Source organism: Antedon bifida, chromosome 2 (assembly GCF_963402885.1).
Source record: "Antedon bifida chromosome 2, ecAntBifi1.1, whole genome shotgun sequence".
Classification (NCBI taxonomy): Eukaryota; Metazoa; Echinodermata; class Crinoidea; order Comatulida; family Antedonidae; genus Antedon; species Antedon bifida.
In genome coordinates this window covers 1,223,284-1,245,259 of record NC_136227.1, presented here as the reverse complement: position 1 = coordinate 1,245,259, position 21,976 = coordinate 1,223,284, and the positions used below count along the sequence as shown (strand labels likewise).

The window sequence follows — 21,976 nt, the reverse complement described above, 5'->3', positions numbered from 1 at the left end:
ATTTCCTGTATTTGTTCTTCATGAATTGAACCCATCTGGGTATTGTCAGCGACATTTCGAAATACATTCTTGCCTCGGTCTCATAATGTGTCTCACTATCTCTATATTCTATACTTTCACTATCCATACATTTTGCAATTTTGCGCTTCTTGTATCTTTTGGACAATTTCATTTCAGCCTATTGTCTGTTCTTAATGTTTGAAGTTATTGTCGTGTCTAACATTTGTTAAAATTAATAATTAATTATTAATATAGGCCCGACAAAAAGACAATCAATATTCTAACTTGAAAGTGGTAAATAGATTGAGGGCGGCAGACTTATTTCTCCAATCCTCACAAATATTATTCCTGTATTGATATTTGATAAAATGATTGTACAATTGTACAAATTGTGATGCAAGGATGACAACAAATAATGTTTCTTGGCATCATCTCATTCTGTTTGTAAAACATATCATCAATGGCACACCCAGAAACATCAGTTTAACGAGCGCGCCCAAACCCTGATGCATAGCGGTACTACCTGTGTGCGTGACGTACGCGCAACTCACATTCCTGTACATCTCTCGTAATTCTTACTTTAAAATAAGACAAATTGGAAATCACGTTTAATACGATGAAACTGAATGTATTTATTTCATCTCAAAAGGTGACGCAAGACGTCTGTTATCGCTTACAATCATTATAATAAGTACTTATCTTTCGTTTTTATTTTATAGCATACAAATGGTTGTAAAACATAATTGAAATCACCATCACTATGAATGCCCAAGGGTACCTTGTTGCTATTATAATAAAATGCACATAATATCTGAATAGCCTGTACTTTATATTAAACTACCATAATGCATTGAATGGAGGATACCGTTAATAACCATATGCATTGAATAGTCTGTACTTTATACCATGCATTGAATAGTCTGTACTTTATACCATATGCACTGAATAGTCTGTACTTTATACCATATGAATTGAATAGTTTGTACTTTATACCATATGCACTGAATAGTCTGTCCTTTATACCATATGCATTGAATAGTCTGTACTTTAAACTACCATAATGCATTGAATGGAAGATACCGTTAACAAAATGGTCGCTATACCCGGTATGTTTATTTTCTTGAGATTATTTTCCATCTTTTAAAATACTGACGATAAATAATATGAATAGAATGTCACTGTTATGAATAATACTGCACATATTGACATTTGCAACGAAGGCTTGCTATACGCCACGTGACAACCAAATCAGATGCAAAACCATTAATGTAGAGTCTAAAATAGCACACGCTACTCTTTCGAATAAAAACTGTATAAAAACAATAACTATTATGTTAAAAAGGAATATAATTTTAAAATACACTACAATATTACTATAAAACGTAAACACATCGATTTAAAATGGTTGGTCAAAACAAAAATCTTAATCTTAGTCAAAAACTGCAACAGTAAATTGGAAACCTGTATACGCAATTATTCTACACGTACGCAGATCAAGGTGGTTCGTTATTGCTTTTCCCATGGTGACGCGTTTTACGTTCAACAAGAGATAAACGCGTCAACCGTACGTGTACAAAGTCATTTAGAATCTACAGTATTATAACAACTAAGTATTTACAGACTCTTTAAATTTTGTCCAAAAACTTGACTTGTAATGTTGTTTATATAGATATATTATTTTACATGATGCACGTTAAAATCTTATTCTGCATTTTAGTTGACTCGGTAACCAACATATACATCAGAGCAATGAGCACAGTGTATAATGCGCTCAGACATTATTGCGCTTTTTTAACCAAATGGAAACGAAGTCAAATAATGGATAGGCCTATACTATAGCTAATGAACTTATAATTGTCAAAATCATCTTTATTATCTAGAGTTAGAGAGTATCATGGGTTTTCTGTTAGAAATACAATTGCAATGTAGGCCTATATTATTTCTTTCGTATAAAATCAGTTTTATGAATACCGCTGTATATTTTTACTTTATATTTGCGTCAAAACAGGCGTAAATGGTTCAAGTTATATATATATAGTGATCAACACATACGCGACTTACAATAATTATATAATATCCTATCGTACAACGTTACAAACATTTATATAATACAACACTTCTCAGATATACGTTTAAATACTTAATTGGTTACTTAAAACAACCTTAATAAAACATAATTATATGGATCTTTTTCAACTGCTGTGTGTGAATGGTCAGCTTCATGCAGCACATAGTCCCCAGATATACATTTTCACGATTTTCTCCGCGTGTAAACCAGGCTTAGTTTTATTGATGGGGAAAAACAAGAGCCCTGCGGTTACTAAGGATATACAGTAAAACGCATTGAATAGAAATCACTATTCGAGTACTTGTTGCTAACATTTGGTGAAAATTACTCGATTTTACCGAGCTATTTCTTGTGGGGCGGCGTGAAGCTGCCTAAAATCGCTAATCACGTTAGCACACTTTTAAGTGTGGTTCCCACTAGAGAGACACAACAAAAGGACGTACGCGCAACGCAATGACAAGCCACTGTTCGAATAATCCATCACTTGTTATTGGTTAAATCAATTACGTTGCGTTAGGCCCTTGCGTTAGGCCCTTGCGTTAGGCCCTTGCGTTGTGCCGCTAGTGGGGCAAGCTTTAGCAAGATTTCTACCTTATGATACCACCTATAGGCCTATATTAATGTTGGACAAGTACTGTATCAGGCCGGCTGTCAAGAAACATAAATCAGACAATATTCTCCATTTTTCTTGTCGCTAAATTAACTTTTGGAATAAAGCCACACTCTCCGGTTGACACCATGTACGCAATGACCCAGAACCTTTTACTGTATATCTCTCGTGGATCTACGTAGACGACTTCGCCAGTTTGCACCGATAGCTCACCAGACGACAATGCTTTGTGAGGGTAGAGCACTGTGGTCTTGGTAGTAAGGTTGTACAAGTCAAACTCAGCCGTGCTTGGGCGTCTGGTCTCACATGGTTCTATGTCTGTTTCATTGATTGAGTTTTTTCGGCTTCCACCTGAAAGAAGAGTAAGTAAACTTTAGAATCAGTTTTCTGAAAAGACACTTTTTTGTGATGGTATTTTAAGCTTGGGTTCACACTTGGTGTACGCGCTCAAGCGACAGTTCGGTTGATCCATCGCGTTGTGATTGGTCAAATGTCTTGCGTCGCGCTTACGACATTGCGTTGCCTAGAGGGAACCAAGCCTTAGCCATAAAGGTATAAGCTAAATATAAAACGGTTGAAATGTGTAGGCCTATACTTACCGGCTGAACCAACGGCATTGTCAGCAACCGCTTTTCGTACATTTTGCCTGTTTCTTCTTTTAGATGTTGATATACTATCACCAGAAGACACCGATTCAGTTTCATAATCACTGGTTACCATCTCCAAATATCTCTGGTTTCCAAAACAACTCTTCATCACGAGCTCCTCAATATCCTTGGCGTCCGTGGACGTCCGTTCGGACGGAGCAGTCGGTCGAGGCGATCCTTCCTGGTTTCCAATTGCACCTGTTGATTGTTTTGTCGAAAGAGTTGTGTCGTCATAAATATTAGTGTCAATGTTAATATCTGCATCAATTGGATCGATACTGTCGTCTGATTTCAAAACGGTCCGTTCAGACGATTTTACAGGGTATTTTATAAATATAGGAAGAACTAGTTCATCGTTTTCTTTATCATCCTCCGCCTCATCGTCTGCGGACAAAGTGACGTCATTTAATCGTTGGCACATTTCAAATGTTCGATTGTCTTGCAATCGATGGTCATATGCAGGAGGCGCTGTTCTTATTATTTGTGACGTTTTATATTCATGAAGTTCACTTCTTATTATTGACTCCTCACAAAATCGAACTCTTTGTCGCCCTCTACGGTTTAATTCTGCATAAATGAGATCGTCATAGCTCGTCAACGAAGATGTTTCCGAATCAGCGAAACACGACGATCGGTCGTCGACTCCAGACTCGGAACAGTTTGAGTAAAGACTATCAACATCCCGATTTGATTCCGACGACACAGTTCGTTGCATAAAAACGGGTTCTGGTTTCCTAATATGAATATTTATTATCTTCCGCGGGTCATTGTTTTCTATGAACTTTAATTTCACACTGTTCCTTTGACGTTCTCGTGAAAGCGAACGTCGTCGACGTCTGACAGGAGGGCTGACTTGGCCTGATTGTTCATCTTCTGGTAAAGCCTGTTTCTTACGTTCTTTTGAGCGCGATCTCGACCGGCGAGCGGCTCTGGTTTTTTCTATTACCACCGTACGACGCCTTGACTCGCATACCGCACAATGGTGGTCCCCTCCTGAAAAATACAATAACGATACGAAATTAATTACTGTATATCAAATAATAAGTTTTATGCGTTTTACATCAACTGCTAGTTGTTTCTCAAACTAGTTTGATAGTGTAGACAAAGCTTTAGTCCAGTTCTAGACGGAGTTTTGACTTAATTAGTAAAAGGATTAATATTTTGGCACATATGGCGTTTCATACGTATACTACTGAGCTCGTTTCAGACAAAAATCGAAAAGTCGACTGGTGGACTAACATAAAAAAGACAATAATTACAGACTTGAGGCGAGTCTGGGACGACGTAAAACGCAAGTAATTTGAAAGAAGCTGCACTTCGGAAGATCGCTTGTGATTGGCCAAATTACTTGCGTTCGTTGTACGTTACGTTTGTTACGTCCTACGTATATTGTGGGAGGCATGTTTGAAGCAGACTATTTATATCATCGGGACTTTTTAAATTCAGATGTTATTTCTTCCCCATGCCCAAGTCGTCGATATAAAAGTCATGCACGAATTCACAAAATCCCCAGATGGACTGACTCATATTACAAATATCACAATATCATCATCACTACTAATGCTGAATTAACTCGCACTAAGCGCGGCATGTTTCATCTTTTTGTTTTTTGCAAAATCATAATTAATTTACTTCTGTGTTTATTATTACTAAGTCAATTTCTAGATAATAGGATTGCTCACACATATTTTATTTCGAACTTTAGGCAGCATTTAGTTCGCAATTAATAGCATATTCAAAGCCAGCGGGCAGCGTATCTTCTCTCTTGTAATGAATACCGGTGCGACCGTCCCACTTAAGTGTAATAATGACTTGTTATGATTTTATTTCACTGTGTCTGATATAAAAATATGCCTACGGCGAAATCTGCATTTATTAACGGGTCAACTTGTAACTCTATACGCCCTCTATCAGCCGAAATCGATATCAGTGGAGAAACAACGTACAGGTGTTTGTATGTTTATGCAAATTTCCGCCTCATTAACCATCAATGGTGCCGAGTTGACCGAGGAGGCAACTAAATCTTTCATCAATATTGTAATATACATAAGCAACGGGTGTTAACTCAAATTAAAGATGGAATATTTTAATTACATCTATTCGTAAAGAAAGGTAAAATGTTGAGGTTGCCTGAGCTGCCTTTTGTCCAAATTGTACACGTCATCAGATGAATAATACGCGCGCGCGCCTTTGTGCAACACTTTTCCTTTCCTCAAATCCTGTTGCTATGTTGTTGCAATTGATCCTATAATGTGGCTCATTCAATTTCATTATTTTTTAGCAGATTTAACCGCTTTGTTTCTCCGTTCATTTATTTTGATTTTTGTACAAATTCACACGGGTTCTCTGCCTAATTGAAACATCTGCCGACAAATTGATACTATCGAATTTTAAAATAAACAAACAGTTATAAACGACATCGAATTTCAAATTAAAAGAACTTTGATGTAGAAATTGTAAAATAAAGCTAATTACAAACGATAAGATATTTAATACTTTGTTTTATTGTGGCTTACTATCATGGAGACTGCTATAATACACGCATAAATAACGTTCGTTAATGCACCAAGACCTTTTACTGCACAATTAGACAGTTGTCTATCTAACGGAAAAATGTTATTCGAGGCTATACTTTTAAAATCGTGTGCTAATATAAAAATTTAAATTTCGAGCTCATTACTGGATTGGGCATAATTATATTCAAATTTTTGTTAGATCTTACAACCATTTTCTTGAATTGTTGGCCCTCAAAGGCAAATGTAATATAATATTATGTGCAGGTGAAGACGAAGAGTGCGAGTTGGGGGCGAGTTTTGATCTCTGTTAGGGTCGAGCAGGGAAAATGTCATCTTAAAATTTTGTTTAGCAATATTGCTAATCAAACTGATTTTTGAGTCGAGAAACATAGTTTTGTATTGTATTTTTTTGCTACACAAATTTAGAAATGTGTAGCAATAAGGTTGTTTTGTATAGCTTTTTGCTATGCTACACTGGCTAAATTATTCCTTGTCGAGTTCGGATCTCTGTTGGGGGCGAGTTTCATTCAATTCAATCCTTACCATCAAACAATGATTTCACTAAAAACTACTAATCAAATGTCAATGTGTTATACTTAATTTAATTGCATAAGTGTTATGATGGGTTCCATGTTGGCGACACAAAGGATTTATCCCGTCAATCAGCAACACAATTAAAAGCTATACGAATGTTGATAATTGATAAAACGTCAGTCTAAGTACAAGTTGATTTACACATCTATCGTATCTTATTAATCAATTAACGAAAGTGACGTAAATTCTTTCAACAAAAAAACACACTTTTTATACGAAAATTGGTTTTTATAAGTGGCACTGTCTAACAACTAAACCACATAAGTGGACTCGACTGTTCAAGTGCTGTAAAAAGCGCAGGTCTATTAGATTAGTTAGTAAAACTTGTTAATTAAAACGCATTTTTACAAGGGTAACCCAAGTTTGAAATAGGCCTACACATACTTCTTCCCACGACATATTGTAAATAAAAATATATTGATAACCTTGTTTAAATGATTCTATAATTACCTGCTATTCACAAAGTCGAATATTTGAAATTTATTGAAGCGAATTAGAATCGAAGGGGTAGCTTACGGGCCTAAAAGTTTAAAACTAAAAACCATTATTATTAGCGATAATCCGTTAGAAACACTGCGAATCATACAATATCAAAGAAGTTCCCACGTAAAGTCATTTTTAGCGATTGCTCCATTACATACTTAACTGTTTTGTTGCATTCATCCATGTTTTAAAGGGTATATTTCACCCGTTGGAATAACTTCTGAAATTAAGCGTGATTAGGTGGCACTAAATAGTCTTTATTCTCCCTCCATTAACGTCTCAATGGCATGCCATTCGGCTGACGATTTGAATCGGAATTTAGAATTTACGCCTGAACGAGTTAGTTGGTCTTAAAACGCATTAAAATCCAATCAATTTGTATCTTTTAAATTAATATTTTAATCATGGGGGTAAAGAGTAAACAACTGGCTTCAGACAGATCGACTGCTACTCGTTTTAGATGCTAGGCCTAGAATTTAAAAACAAATTGAGGTTACAACTCCATGATAAGGCAAGCGATGTGATTGATCAAAAGTTCACGTGTCATAATTAACGCTAATCCCAATTATCACCTTGCAGAAACCATTTGTTAACATTTATGATGATATTACAAAATGATAACGGCAAAGACGACCTTAATTATCTTTGGATAAATTATGATTAGATAAACTGAACTAGAAAACATGAGAGAGGTTAAGACAAATATTTATCTGAAAAGAAACTAATTATTGCGAGTATGAAGTTGAATCAGATCTAATGGCTCTATTCTATCTATTAATTTAGAAAGATACTTATAATAGCAGGTGTAACTATCTGAGCTCTGCCCATGGTTAGGTAGACCAGTATTGTAGGCGAATTAAGGTAACATTACCATTATACGGGACCCAAAACATACTCTTGTATTTAGTTACGGTATCTTATAGGCCAATTATAATAAGTAGTATTTTGATGCACGTATAGTATACTGTATACGTCAGCAGTAAAAACGCCACCACAAAGAAACACGTCACACAAAGTAGACGCGCACGCATAGCGGATAGCGTTTGTACGCGCACTCATCAAAGTGTTGTGTGACGTCATTATATATTTTGTCATACATGGAGATACCTCCATGCATGGAGAGTGAGCACTGATTTTAAGTGGATAATACTTCTACAGTAACAGATCCAAAGCCATTATGATGACAAATCGTTCTCTAAAAGTCTTTAAATACTTTAGTCAAATGATAAACTACCAATGTATTTTAAACAGAGTTCTATTTTGACATTTAAAGGTATATACAACCGGATTTAGAACTTAGTTGTATTCAATTCCTCGTCATCTAGTATTTGTCACTGTGATGGAGGAACAAAGAACAGACGTGTCTTCTATTATGAATGTGTCTGATAAAGTAATGCTAATACTTATTGTTTTCTCATAAATGTTCAGGCTTAGAAACTTGTGACAGATCGATTTGTAAAGTTCGCGAATGCTTTTCATCTGTTTCTGTTTCGTCTTACACGGTTAATTTAGTTTAAACTTTCAATTTATTTCATCTTAAATGAGGAATGGAATCGTTAAGCATGGCTTAATAGTTGGACACTATTGCAATTAAGGTTATAAGCATTTAAAAAGCATCTTTTAAAAATATTCTAAACAGTTGTATCTGAACTGGACTCGCTGCATTGCCTCATTGCAGCAACGTATGGAGACAGAGATGGAGAGAGGGATTCACTAAAGCCTTGTCTACACTATCAAACTTGATGTGACAAAAAATGTGATGTGATTTGCGCATGTATGGACATGATGATGTCATATTACTACCTTGTATATGGGCACGTCACACCTTTTTTTGTCAAAATAGTTTGATAGTGTAGAGAGACCTATGATACGTGACAACTTCGAACTTTTAGAACTTTATTTTGCAATCAATCGGTTTTTTTTAATGGATTCTTTAACATTTAAAAATAATTAGGCCTATGCTCGTGCTGCCTTAACCAGAGATGGGAAAATACAATGCGCCCGGGGATGGGTGTGTCGTATGACCCCAGGCCCATTGTTGAGGTCAAGTCGGTGTGTTACAATGAATACAAGGGTGATCTCGTCGCTTGACTCTAAGCCCAATGTCTCTGTTGAAGATTAATAACTAATCCCATCTGCATCCACTTGATCGTAGGGGATTATAATGCCACTTCTGAAGGAGCTTATTCTTTTTTGTTCCGAGGTTTGATTTGATAAATTGCCAGTGGATGAAATTTGGTAAATTACGGAGTTAGCCAAACACATAAAGCTGCATTCACACGGAACGAAAGAAGATGCCGTTTTACTAACGTTAACTTTATGGAATATCATAAAAAGTGAACGGCGCCGTGAGAATGCAGCTTTAATCTGTACGGTAATAACTGTAAACAATTACAATAATAATTGTATAGTACTGTATCCTACCTACTGACTGTATACGCTAGAAACATAGTGAAATTAAAATATTACCAATTGGTACGTACAGACAATACGTCTACGACACGAATATAGAAATAATTTACTTCACACCTCAAAATCATAACGGTATTAATATATTGTTGTCGACGGTGCAATTATACTAAGGAAATTATTCAAATGTATGATTGTTAATGCACGTATAAAGTTTAATGGTTTTAATACATAAATAATAATTGTATACGATGAGAGAGTGCCGTTATGTACACCGCGGCCGTGACCCATCCGTGGGTGTACCGGGCCCTTAGGACATTATTACCGTCGGTTCTGTTTGTCTGGAATCAGGAAGGTTACGGGACATCATGATTGAAATATTATTTTATTTCGTTAACAGACATAAATCAATTATAAAAACAGAAGGTATTGTTTTTGGATCTGGCTGTTTTGGGGCGCAACATCGCACGATTATGCACACATTGTGGTGGATAGTTTGATCCGAACGAACAAAACCGCTGCAGGGGAAATTTATAACGGTAATGTCTGCTCCTCACCCGCACAAAATACGCATTAATGTATTCTAAAAATAAATGTTCCGATCTCTTGAGGAGATACGTATTTATCACGAATCAAGCCAGACATACTTAGCAAAAACATGATCGACTGACGGTTCTGACAGAATATGATATTTTAAACTTAAGATTTGGTATTTAAGTTTAGGCCTAAAGTACGACCAACGGCAAAAGAAGACACTACCTACGAGCAAAACTAAATCTTCACCGCCTGCCTCCTTTGTCGGGCCGCCGCAACACACACACATTGGAATTCCACTGACTCAAGTTACGATTTGACAGTACATAATTAGTATTATTGTCTGTTAGTATGGAACGCCTAAAGGCTATGTAGCCCTTTTGGCGTTCCATAAGACGCGTGTTATTCATCAACATTGTCAAAGACGATATCAATATTTTGATAAATAATAAATTGAAACATTCGGGTGGTCGCTTGATGGTATAATAGATTACTGTGTGTTGTATAAATGCCTACCAGCCCATAACAAACTGATGCCGCAAACGTGATCACCGATTACATGTTATTCCAGAGGGCGAGACTTTTACGAGTGTGATGTTTATTATTGATGTTTTACTTGCATGCACGTGAAGTCTGTAGAGTTCTTTCAAAATGTACTAACACTATTCATAAAGTATTATATCGAAATATTCTATGGACATATAATGTGTAGGTCCATGTTCTAAAGCTTTATCTACCTATCAATTGAGTTTGACAAAAAAGTGTGATGTGCCCAAACATGGTAGTGATATGCCCAAATATGCAGGTAGTGCCCATATGATGTGCCCATATATGGACATTTTGTCACATTTGACAAGGCTTAACTATAGGATTTAGTAGTGTGGTGTTGTTTTGGCGCGCGCGCGGAAATAGTTGACGAATAGATGGATTCTTGTAATGCAAGTTCTTATTGTTCTGATTGTCATGATGAATAAAGAACAGTTGGCGTGTGACCTTGAAGAATTATTTCAAAGTCATAATATCATTGAAAGGGGAAGAAAAAGCAAGATTGGCAATTTGTACTCATTACAAGCATGATCTACGAAATGTTATCTCTCATACAAGATCACTCTAGTAGATCTATGTTGATCTTTAATCATCTTACAACGAACATTAAATCATCTACTAGGATTCCAGTTGATGAATGTTCCGAGTTATGTATCACAAAAATAAAGTGGAGAATTAGGGAAAAAATATTCCGAAACGGAAGTTCATGTTGATAATTACAGCAAACTGATTTGAGCGTCGTCAGAGGGTTCATGTAGGAGTTAAATGATTTGGTGTTACAGTTACAGGAGAGAGAGAACGTTTTGGGAAAACGTAGTTTGGGATATTAAAGGGCCTTGCTTAAACAGTTCAGTATGATACAACAACTTGTAAATGAATTGCGCTATTGTTCTTGCATTCCGACACAATTTGTTTCACACGGATAACCTCTAGTTTTACATGTACGATTTACGCGCATGGCTAACTGATATGTACAGGTATACGACGCTTCCGTCCCCAGACATTTGTATGATGACGTCACGAGATGGTAGCAATGAACTTGAAAGAAGTAAGCTATTGTGTGATTGTAAAAGAAAGGAATAGGTCACAAACACATTAAGTGTTGACGATTTAAAAATGTACAGTCGTATGGACATAAGTTGTATTTCAAGCTATGCGTATGCGCAACACAAGTTAAATAAAGCACTACACTATCAAACTTTATGTGAAAAAAAATGTGATGTGCCCATATATGGACATGATGATGTCATATCACTAACAAAATTGGGCACATCACACTTTTTTTTGTCTAACTAGTTTCAATTTTGATAGTGTAGACAGAGTTTAATAACAAGCGATAGTCCTGTGATGGTTTGTTGCGCGTACAACGCGGTACGCGTCGACCCTGCGTTACATCCTAGTGGGAATCAAGCTTTAATGTTTTGTTTGAATGCAAATAATGTTACATTCGTTGCCTTGCAAATCAATACAGTACCTCGTTTCCACTTGGGAATGTCTTTAGGTGCGTGATGAGTCACAAGTCACGTGATGCATTGATAACTTACAGAGTTGTAATATTCTCATTATTTTGTAACTACATGGATCACTAATAAAGTATAACAAGGTTGACTTGTCTCCATTTCGTCGTAAAAGTAATACCACAAAAAGACAGAGCGAAGGTTACTGTACGTTCACGAAGGAACGATGATGCAAGGTGCTGCAGTAGCGACAATATTTAAGTAAAAAGTACGTAAATTAGCCAAAAACAATTAAATAAACATGCTATACGAATTTAATAGAATCCATGTGATTAATGTTTCTATGTGACGTCACCTGGGTTGTAATCAAAATCTTATCCATTTAATTGACCAATCAGACGTTTGAATCATGGAGACTTAATTCGTGAGAGTACAGAAGCATCGATAATTGTAAGCCTTCTCATTTAAAGTAATATACGGCTAAATTGAAATAATTAAATTAGTATCTATAACGCAAACCACTTAAGTAACAATTAATGTAAAAAGCACCTTTAACATGTTGTAAGTGTAGCGTATTAGATTACGTACATTACTAAAGATTTATTCAACAAATCTGAAATGCATGAGTTAAAGATCAAATGATTTATGAGCGATACAACTCATTCACATGACAGTGTGTATTAACTTTAATTGATTAGTTGTTGCATTTGCTGCGGTGTAATTAGAACATGTTTAAAACATGTGGGTTCCTGGTAACGGGTAATGGATTATATCCGAAATGAAATACATTTAAACGATTTTTGCAAACATTAAATTAGAGGCCCGGAAAAGTATTGCGTGCACAGATGACAGCAGAACATGCAGCGCAGATCATTCGAAATGTCGCTTGTTTCACTATGATCAAATTACTTGTTGCGCTTTTGGGTGTGTATGCAAAACATGCCAAGATATAGGCCTAAAAACGAGAACGCTTACGGTTCACGTAATATAGGGGTAACCTTCATTTCTGAGGAGACAAGACGGAGGAAACAAAAAGACCTTGGGTACATGACTTAATGGGATTAGGTCCATCAATCATCAACAGTGTCGGAAACCTGTCAACACCATGTAATGTAGTTCTCAAAAGATGTCTGGTAATGTAATATTAATGTAAAAATACGAACAATTTATGGCTGAGAATTCGAATAATGTACTGTTTGTCCCATAATAATGTCACAACATGTGCTATAATGTCACAACTTGAAGAGAAGAGAAACAAACATAATGATGGAAACACATGGGCCCGCGTTAAAGGTTTACTCATGTTAAGCCTGGTTCCCATTAGGACGCAACGCAAGGACGTAATAAGCACAACGCAAGCGAGTTGACTAATGATAAGCGACAGATCTTGTAATCTATCGCTTCCGATTGGTCAAATTACGTGCGTTCGGCTTAAGCGTCCTAACCAAGCTAGAAGAAGTGCGCGCTCTGATATATTTGGAAAATCACGTCATTTTCTTCTTCTTTGACTGTTCTTACCGTAATCTGAATTCGTATTGCTAGCGTTGGCTGGCGATCCCTCGGGCGGCGGACAGGTTCCTGTTTCGGACGAGTTGCATTCCAATGGTGCACTGACCGCAAACTTCAGCATTGTTCATCGAAGAGCCTAGCATTTAACACTGTAAATAAATCAATTAAAACATTGAAATTAAAACTCTGGATTGCGTGCAGAACAGGTAAATGAACGTTAAATGAACACAAAAAGACGTTTTTCAACCTGATTTTGTTGTTTTTGTAACCTGGCAACGCATTTTCTAAATATAGAGCTAATTAACAGTTATTCCATGCGTTTAGCCCTATAATAGTATAATGTATATAATCCAACCAAGGTGTGACTAATAATATAATTTGCCTTGGTACAAACTAAAATCAGAGATAATAATCAAAAATTTTATTTTTTTTAAAAACTATTTTAACATCTTTATACAGGATTACACAATCAGGTAAAAGAAAACCTGTTTTGCATTGTGGTCCTGTCTTGAATACAAAAACATTAGTAGGCCTATAAAATCTGGGTCGGGTTTTGTAAAGTAATAGAATAATTATAGTAATATAATAAGCCCCAATGTCCTCTGTACATTCCAACAATCGAATAGGACTATGGTACTAATAATAGCGGATTCAGAAAAGAATTCCGTCCGAGTATGAGGCGCTTGACCGTTCATACATTGCACTTTTGCAACCTTCAAAACAGTTTGGTTGAAATCCCTGATTCTCGGTAAACAAGAAGATAAAAAGGACAAATTGAGACAATAGTTTGAAAGGAAAGCTATTGATCTGAACACAATGCAGCAGAAGATTGACAGCAATCAGTCGATGATAAGGAAAAGTTGTTTAAAGAAATCTTAAGAATCTTCAGACATTTAATTGTCACGCTTCGAACATTCTAGGACACTTTTTTTCTATAAATGTAGGCTATAGAGGACATTTAATCGCAGGCTTCAAATCCATTAAATGGGATTCTCTAAAAAAGGGGAATCGAGGAACCTTAAACATAGAATAGGGCTCAAAACTACATCTCCAGTGGGGACAGAGGACTAAGGTACATACAGTATTATAGGAGAGGATTGTGGCTATACAGTAATCGCTTAATGTGCTTATACTATGGATTGTTACAAATGCGTTAGTACAATATGCTTAATTAAGAAAAAACAACACTAACATTTATAAAACGTTCAGTGAAATAATAAGCTGTAAAATACACCAAAGAAGCGATGAGTCGTGTAGAATGCGTGTCACTTTGACAGGGAGACAGCTTGCTAGCACAAAAAAAAACAAGAGGGATTTTAAATGGTTGAAAGACACATACAGTATTGATAGAACAGAGAGCTAATATCAATATATGTAGGCCACTGTGGCCTTATTTACCAATATTTCCCTTAAAAATATAAGTTAAGGATTTCCATTAAGTAGCACCAGGGAAGGTGTCACAAAACCTAAGGTGTGGTATTCAGGATAAAATACAAGGCAGATGCGAAGGGGAACTATTGGTAATCTTAGATCTTGGGTCTTGGGTTTTGTGATCTTAGGTTTCGTGACACCCGCATCAGGGACGAATATCCTATTTAGTAGCGTACTACAGCCATTGTGGCGAAATTCATAATGCTATACTGAGAAAGAGGTATGAACATTTAACGCAAAACTGGAATGTAGTAAAAATAAAATGGGGTATTCAATCTGTTATGTTCAAATCGTTCCAAATCTGTCAATTCAATTCAACTTTATTTAACCACGGAGGAGGCCCAGATAAACACACGGTTGTTCTTCCCTGGGGCCGTGCGCAAACAAGAAATAGAATTTCAACAATGTCTTTACAATATTATGTACAGTATTATAAATATATATTTAAACATTTCAATAAAGTTTATGTTTAAATGATTTTAGGGTCGTAGATGAGTGAATGTTTATGCTTTGTTGTGACATACCGTATATCCAACATGATGGTAACATGATTATATTTCACTGTCTGAATCCAAATTACAGGTATAGGCCAAACAAACAGATGACAATGCATTTAAACCAACAGGTGCCAACAGATATACAATTCATTGTGAAAGCAATAGCGCACAATGCTGACTGTGTATCTGTTAACGTCAAGTGAGATTGACAATACAGTTTATTCTATTGCAAAGTAAATGACACTTCACATCAATAAATCGCCTATTAAAGAGTTTCCGTTTGTTTGCTTTTTGATGGCAGGGCGCTTCAATGACGTATAAAAGTCAATGGGTTAATCTACAATACTCTATTCTGTTTACAGTCAACCACGAATGATTTTTGAAGACATTACCTACATTTGGTAAAATAGATCCAAAACTATCCCGATGTTGTTGGCTCATTTTAAACAGAATTGCAATGCAAAACAAAACGAGTGGACATTTAACTTCAATAATACTGTATAACAATATTTCAATAGATAGATTCAATAGGAATCGAGATGATCTTGTGAATTTTTGAATTTATTACTTCTTGCTCAAGGTGAGATATAATATTTAAAATAATACAAAAGGAAACGAATTGACCTTGTAAGTATTTTAATTTATAACTTCGTGCTAATTTTGACTCAAATAATATTTCTCAAATATCTTGGAAGAATGCAAAAGAAAACGAATTGACCTTGTAAATTTTGGAATTTATAACTTCTTGGTACCGAAAACACACCTATAAAATGAAGTGTATTTGGTGGTGGTTAGCCCACCCTGAAAAGCACCGGACAACTTCATAAGCCCACAGCTGTTTCTCATTCAACAACAAAATGAAACCAAAATCCTCAAATTTATTCAAAATATGAGTCTGTACTCTAAAACAAGGTCATTACCAATACTGGAGAAGTACAGGTAACCTCGCCTGCGGGCGTCTTCAGAGATACAGTTTCTCGATTTGCATGATTATGAAAAAGTACGAATTTACAAATTAGAAATTCGAAACTTAATATTTAATACTTTAAGTTAAGTTCATTAGTTGGCTACTTAAGCATGGATGTGTTGAAGCAATTAAACAGTGCAAGAGGAGACGTATTTCTACCTAACCTTGATACTTTAATGAGTTTTACTAATGATAATGATGGGCCTAGGTACTTGAGAACAATTAAACAGTAACCTTGATCTTGGTACGATTAAATCCCTGATGAGCATGGTCTATAGACTGGGGTACTGCAGTAACTAGAGCAGCTAATGAGAGGACATCCATTATCATGGGGCCGGTGATTCATCAATGGATTGTCCCAACCAACAATTAACAATTCTCCTCTTCTTCTTCAACAAAACAAACAATATCAAAATGGTCGTCATCCTGCAATTGTCTCAAGTTAAGAGAATACCTTCAGGGTAAAAAATACTGAAATTGTAGAAACACATTGAAATATAGAAATGGGTTTTCTCTCAATGATTAAATAGAATTGCTTCAAGGCTTAAATTACATGGAAATCCTTTGTTCATAGTACTCAACAATTCTCTGGCCAGGCTTTTGAAATGCCCATCAACAAAATGTTATCTCTCACTACTGACTGTACTTGTTGACATGATTGTGTACGTCCAGTATACAATCTACTGAGAAGAAGAAATACTAATGATCTCATCATGATACCGTATGTTATCATGATGTTTTAATCAATAACTAATCGTTGTGATATTGAATTCATTCGATAGATATGCCGACATCAATGCCATAATTGAATTTATTCTCTTTTTCAAACCGCATATCCCCAAAGATAAGATGTACTTTCAAGATGTTACTTAATACCCCAGCTTTAAATCGCAACTCGCCGCGGCGGTATATTCACACGACGAACGGAAAACCCTCACGCACAAAATATCGACCGCGCTACACCAGACAAGACTCAAATTTATCATTTCGCGCTTTATTTTTTTATGGAAAATTTGAATGATTAGTAGAATGGCATATCTACAATTCATCATTTTAACATTTTGATTATCATTCATTATCTTAGTCATAAACAGTGACGCCGCCGCGATGTGAATGGTTTACCAAGCGGAAATTAGGAGGCACAACAAAGTATAGCCTGACTAGAGGTTATGCACTATTTGAAATCATTAGTGTTATATTGCATAAATCTGTATTTTTTATTGATCTTATTCTGAATATGTTTTAGAATAAAGAGTGCTTGTCATTGGCCAGATGATTAACTACACTGTCGTTTCAATACGTTCTGATTTTGTCATCGGTGGCTCATCATGAAACATTCAGAATGTTCACTGGAGTATTGATATGCATGCACTGTATCGGTACATCCGTGTTTTACCTGCTTTAATATATTGAAATCTTAAACCTAGATCTAAAAGCTTTAAAAATGACGTGCATGCAAAACATTCCTTATAATATCTTAAGTGTCTCTAACAATTAACACTATTTTGAAAAGGCATGAAAATAATCATGATTTACGCTTAAAATGATCAAACGGAATTAAGAAACTTGGCAACATGAATGGATATTAATAAATTAAAAGCTTAGTAGCAAAATATTCAAAGGCACACATCTAGTGAAACTAGGTCGATTTAGGCCCAATATTACTAAACATACTGCAGGTAAATGCAATTGAGAAGAGCCCTGCCTCTGGCTTTGGTCACCCACACGTCCAGGGTGATCATCAAACGAGGTCGACTTGTCTGCAGTTAAATTAAACGAGTAGATTCAAGCCTTCCTATTTCATATTAAATATACAACTTGTGTACGGTGACCTCAGTGTAACGCGACAAATTTAGAGAAGTCGGTGTCATTCTCAAGCCACCGTAAGTTTGGTCACGCCTGATTGATTACCAATCGAAAATGTTTAACTTCAATTGGTGGAAATTACGAAAGAAATACCATGAAGAAATTATCTATTTTATGTTTTTATTTATAGAACTGAGTATGTGCCGTATATAGCATTGCTATGTTAACATTGTTCATAACCGTTACCATAGTAAATGGTCAGAATTAATCCCACATTCTGAAAACATCACAAACAGATCATTATAAAAAGAATACATTTGACTGCTGTTGCCAATAATAAGCTATTTACTCTTGCTGACTATCGTCTGCGGACAGGATTAAAGTGATGACAAAGAAAGGTCACGTGATCCTACGCATAATTAAACTTCATTTTTTCTATTATAAGCTTTAGTATCAGCGACTTGTATCTATCCGTCGTCCACTCGAAGCACGCCCTCTTTCATTATAAATACAATTATGCAAATTAGTACGGTGACCCTGCATCTATTTTGTCAATATTTATATAAAATATTGAAGATCTTGGTAAGTTTTAACTTTCTGAATATTCTAAATATATCTTCGGATGATATTTCCCTTCGTTACAGAAATGACACCTGTTAATTTGGAAATTAGTTTATTTTGTAAGAAGATGATTGTATAAGAAGAGAACTATGCACTACTACAACGTAATGCTAATATAATATTGACAAATATATCACACTAATAAATTAGGCTAGACAAGAAATAAGTTTCTAATAATAATTATTTCAGATATGTAGGTTGGTTTGAACATAGACCTGCTGAAGTGCAATATTATACGAGATCACGTATTAGAGTGCGATAGATCAGTAACCAAACACAAGTGTTCTCTACGAGCAATTAAACCAAAGGCGAGAGTGCGCACCACACACCACGTCGATTTCAGCAGCTAGTCTCAACGAAAATGCGTCTCAGGCTACTAAGTTTGCTTGAAGACATGTTAGCACACAATTTACACAAACATGCATCTTCATCAAATGTAAGTTTCATTTAGTTTCACGTGACAGGAACAGTTGTAACATACTGAAGCTTTTAGCATTAGTAAACAATTAACTCTTACGTTTAATAATTGTCTGTAGAAACGTTTCAATAGCCAAGTAGCCGTAGGATAAATGACCAATCCATCAAAATGCCAACAGAAATCATCCATAGATTTGCTGCCAAAGAATGACCTGCTTGTGAAAAGACCTGCTACAAAGTAATCAATTATCAACCATAATAAAAGGGAAATCAATTTTACGGGAAGGAAATATCAAAATAACAAACTCACATTTAACACAAATTTAAAAGAGAAAACAGTGTTAATGTTAGTTGTGACATTGAAATAATCTTCAACCAATCGTCTGTTGGCAAGAGTAGCAATTGTGACAAGATGCGTCGAAGCTTGCAGAAGATTGGAATCAGCAGATAATCATTTCAGTTCAAAGTAAGTAATACCGGTAGTAGAGGGTCATTTTCCTCCTTCAGAGGAGTATAATAGTTCTGTGTGAACAACACAATGTGGCATTTTATTGAAGATCTCCTGACATGTGACCAAAACCCTCCTATCGGTTACAAGGTATCGCGGTATACATTTCTAACAATAAGATTAAAAATAAATTATGTATAAAAGTGGAAACTCTCAAAGGAAATTACGGGTTGTTTGGACTACTGTGGTATCCTAGCTAGCTATTATATAATATTCATTTTTTAGACCTAGGCCTATAATGTTTTAAATAAATCCATTGAAAAAAAGATGAGCAAATTAAAGGAAAAAATAGAATAAATATTTCTGGAGAGACTACAGAGCTACAACTAAAGAGATAGGCCTACTAATCCTTCAAAATCCTGTTTTCAAAATATATTTAAAATACTTCCTGATTATGAAATTATTAAAAACATCAACATAACGGAAACGAGTATTAATAAAGATAAATCTGTAGTGCTACTTAGCGATGAGGAGGAGAGACAGTGATGGAGAGTGCTGCACGCATCATTGCCATTAATCCGCCACTCAGACGTGTCGCCACGCAACGGGGTACCTGACGACCGAGTGGTGACTTGGCTCGATCTAACTGCGTTAAACACGTTAACAATACGTGCACTTAAAAATGTTTACCAAATTGTCTATTGAGCTCATCTTTTGATTACTTAGGTTTCTTTCATCACCTTGATACGATATGTCTGACAATTTATAATTAGATGAAAAACGTTAGACGGCAACTGTTACGGTATTATTAAGAAAATGACAATTCCAAATTATGTATAGTTTTAGGCTTATACACTAAACCTTACCAAATTGGTAGTAATTTTCAGTTTTATTTAACACAAACAAAGTACGGAATTGCTTAAATTGTAGCAAATAATGTTTATTAATAAAAACTCTCCATTAATAGAGCTCTACTTGATTTCAGTTGATTTAAGCTTTTCCTCAAGTTATATACAACTAGGCTAATTCTCTACTTCTAATAATAATCCATATAATACATAATAATTAGTATAAACACAAAACAACTCAGGCCTATCGAAATTGCAGTACAAAACTAGTACGCGTACAATGTCACCACCACAAATCATGCAGCAGTTTTTATCGTGGACCTATAATGTTACATAAGAAACATGAGCATAAATATACGGACATATTGTCATTATTAATTACAATCATACAATCTAAAAACAAAGTGAACTGCTCTACATATGTCGTAGTAAAGAATCTTATAAGTGAAAAAAATAGACCCATGTATGCAAATTAAGCATTCTAACATCTTTATGACGTAAGAGGCTCTATCACACATCATAAACTTTGTATCGTAAAATCCTAACCATGATTTGAAAGTGTACTTACCGCTGCAATGTTACATTTGAAGCGTTGACTATAAAAACTGGGGTCAGCTGGGTGCAAAATAATAATAATCCCACGCAAGAACGTTGATGTAATGTTTACGTCACAGGTACAGATATTGACATAAAACACAAACGATTAACGAGTCCCTGCGTTGTTGTTCACTCTGTTTTCAACCAACTCAATTGTACGCAAAGTATCAGGTAAATTAAAAATAACAGCGGCTTCCCTTTATACAATTACCAACAGCATCAATAATGATATTGACTTCTCGCACCTACAATTCCAAAATGAAGTTAACGGTGTTGTGGAAGTTATTCAATGCACAATGCACATTCATATTCGCTCAGTCTCGCGGCTTGTTGCTTTCTGAACGTCTGTTTTTTCACTGCAGCCTATTGAGTACCGTCACGCTTCAATGAACAGATTCATTCCATTTAGCTCCGCCTATACGCGTGTTCTTCTGGTGGATTAAGTATAACTCATTAAACAAATTTGTTAAGTTCTTAACTAAACTTTAAGTACAGAGCAGGTGAAAAGAATATTGAAAAGAATCGTTTTAATAAAAAAAACCGTTAGGATCTTTAAGGAAAACAATAATTGTTACAGTATTTCAAATTATTAAACTGAGTTATTAATCCTATCATACACGGGTTCGTGAATAATTCGTACAAAATGTTAAATGGTCGGTTTAGTCAAGATGATAAAAAAGAGGAAAATTCAAGAAATCATTTCAGTTCAGTTAATCCAAAGCGATCTCAACAGGACACTGAACTTGCCTTGCCAAGATAGAAACTTTTAATAGTCCTTTGATCTTATGTCTGGCTGCGACAAATACCAACATAACTGTCTCCATGGTATGTACATCTCCGACCGAGGCGATCGGTGTCTGTTAAGGGGGTGTGGAACTCAGTCGTGTCGCAGCCACAGATAAACCCTTTGATCTGCCTTGGTTGACTAAATTATTGTATACTGTGGTACAATACTACAAAAACTAATTTAA

General features: G+C 35.6%; 1 protein-coding gene across 1 annotated transcript; it reads right to left on the bottom strand.

The window, feature by feature from the left end:
- Nucleotides 1-613: 613 nt before the first annotated feature.
- Nucleotides 614-21,354, bottom strand: LOC144835285 (uncharacterized). The gene is made up of 4 exons (XM_078690356.1): nucleotides 20,977-21,354; nucleotides 13,383-13,522; nucleotides 3,278-4,318; nucleotides 614-3,029 (listed from the first exon to the last, which is right to left on the bottom strand). Exons 2-4 carry the CDS (start codon nucleotides 13,492-13,494, stop codon nucleotides 2,734-2,736), a joined length of 1,449 nt encoding a protein of 482 aa, XP_078546482.1. The 5' UTR covers nucleotides 13,495-13,522; nucleotides 20,977-21,354; the 3' UTR covers nucleotides 614-2,733.
- Between the last annotated feature and the right edge of the window lie 622 nt (nucleotides 21,355-21,976).

Bases quoted from the DNA above. Each gene is read 5' to 3' on its own strand.
- LOC144835285 (XM_078690356.1), bottom strand. From the start codon at position 13,494: ATGCTGAAGTTTGCGGTCAGTGCACCATTGGAATGCAACTCGTCCGAA. The intron at 4,319-13,382 runs GTAAGAACAGTC...TGTATTTTTCAG, and splicing joins CAATACGAATTCAGATTACG to GAGGGGACCACCATTGTGCG. The intron at 3,030-3,277 runs GTAAGTATAGGC...CTCTTCTTTCAG, and splicing joins CAATGCCGTTGGTTCAGCCG to GTGGAAGCCGAAAAAACTCA.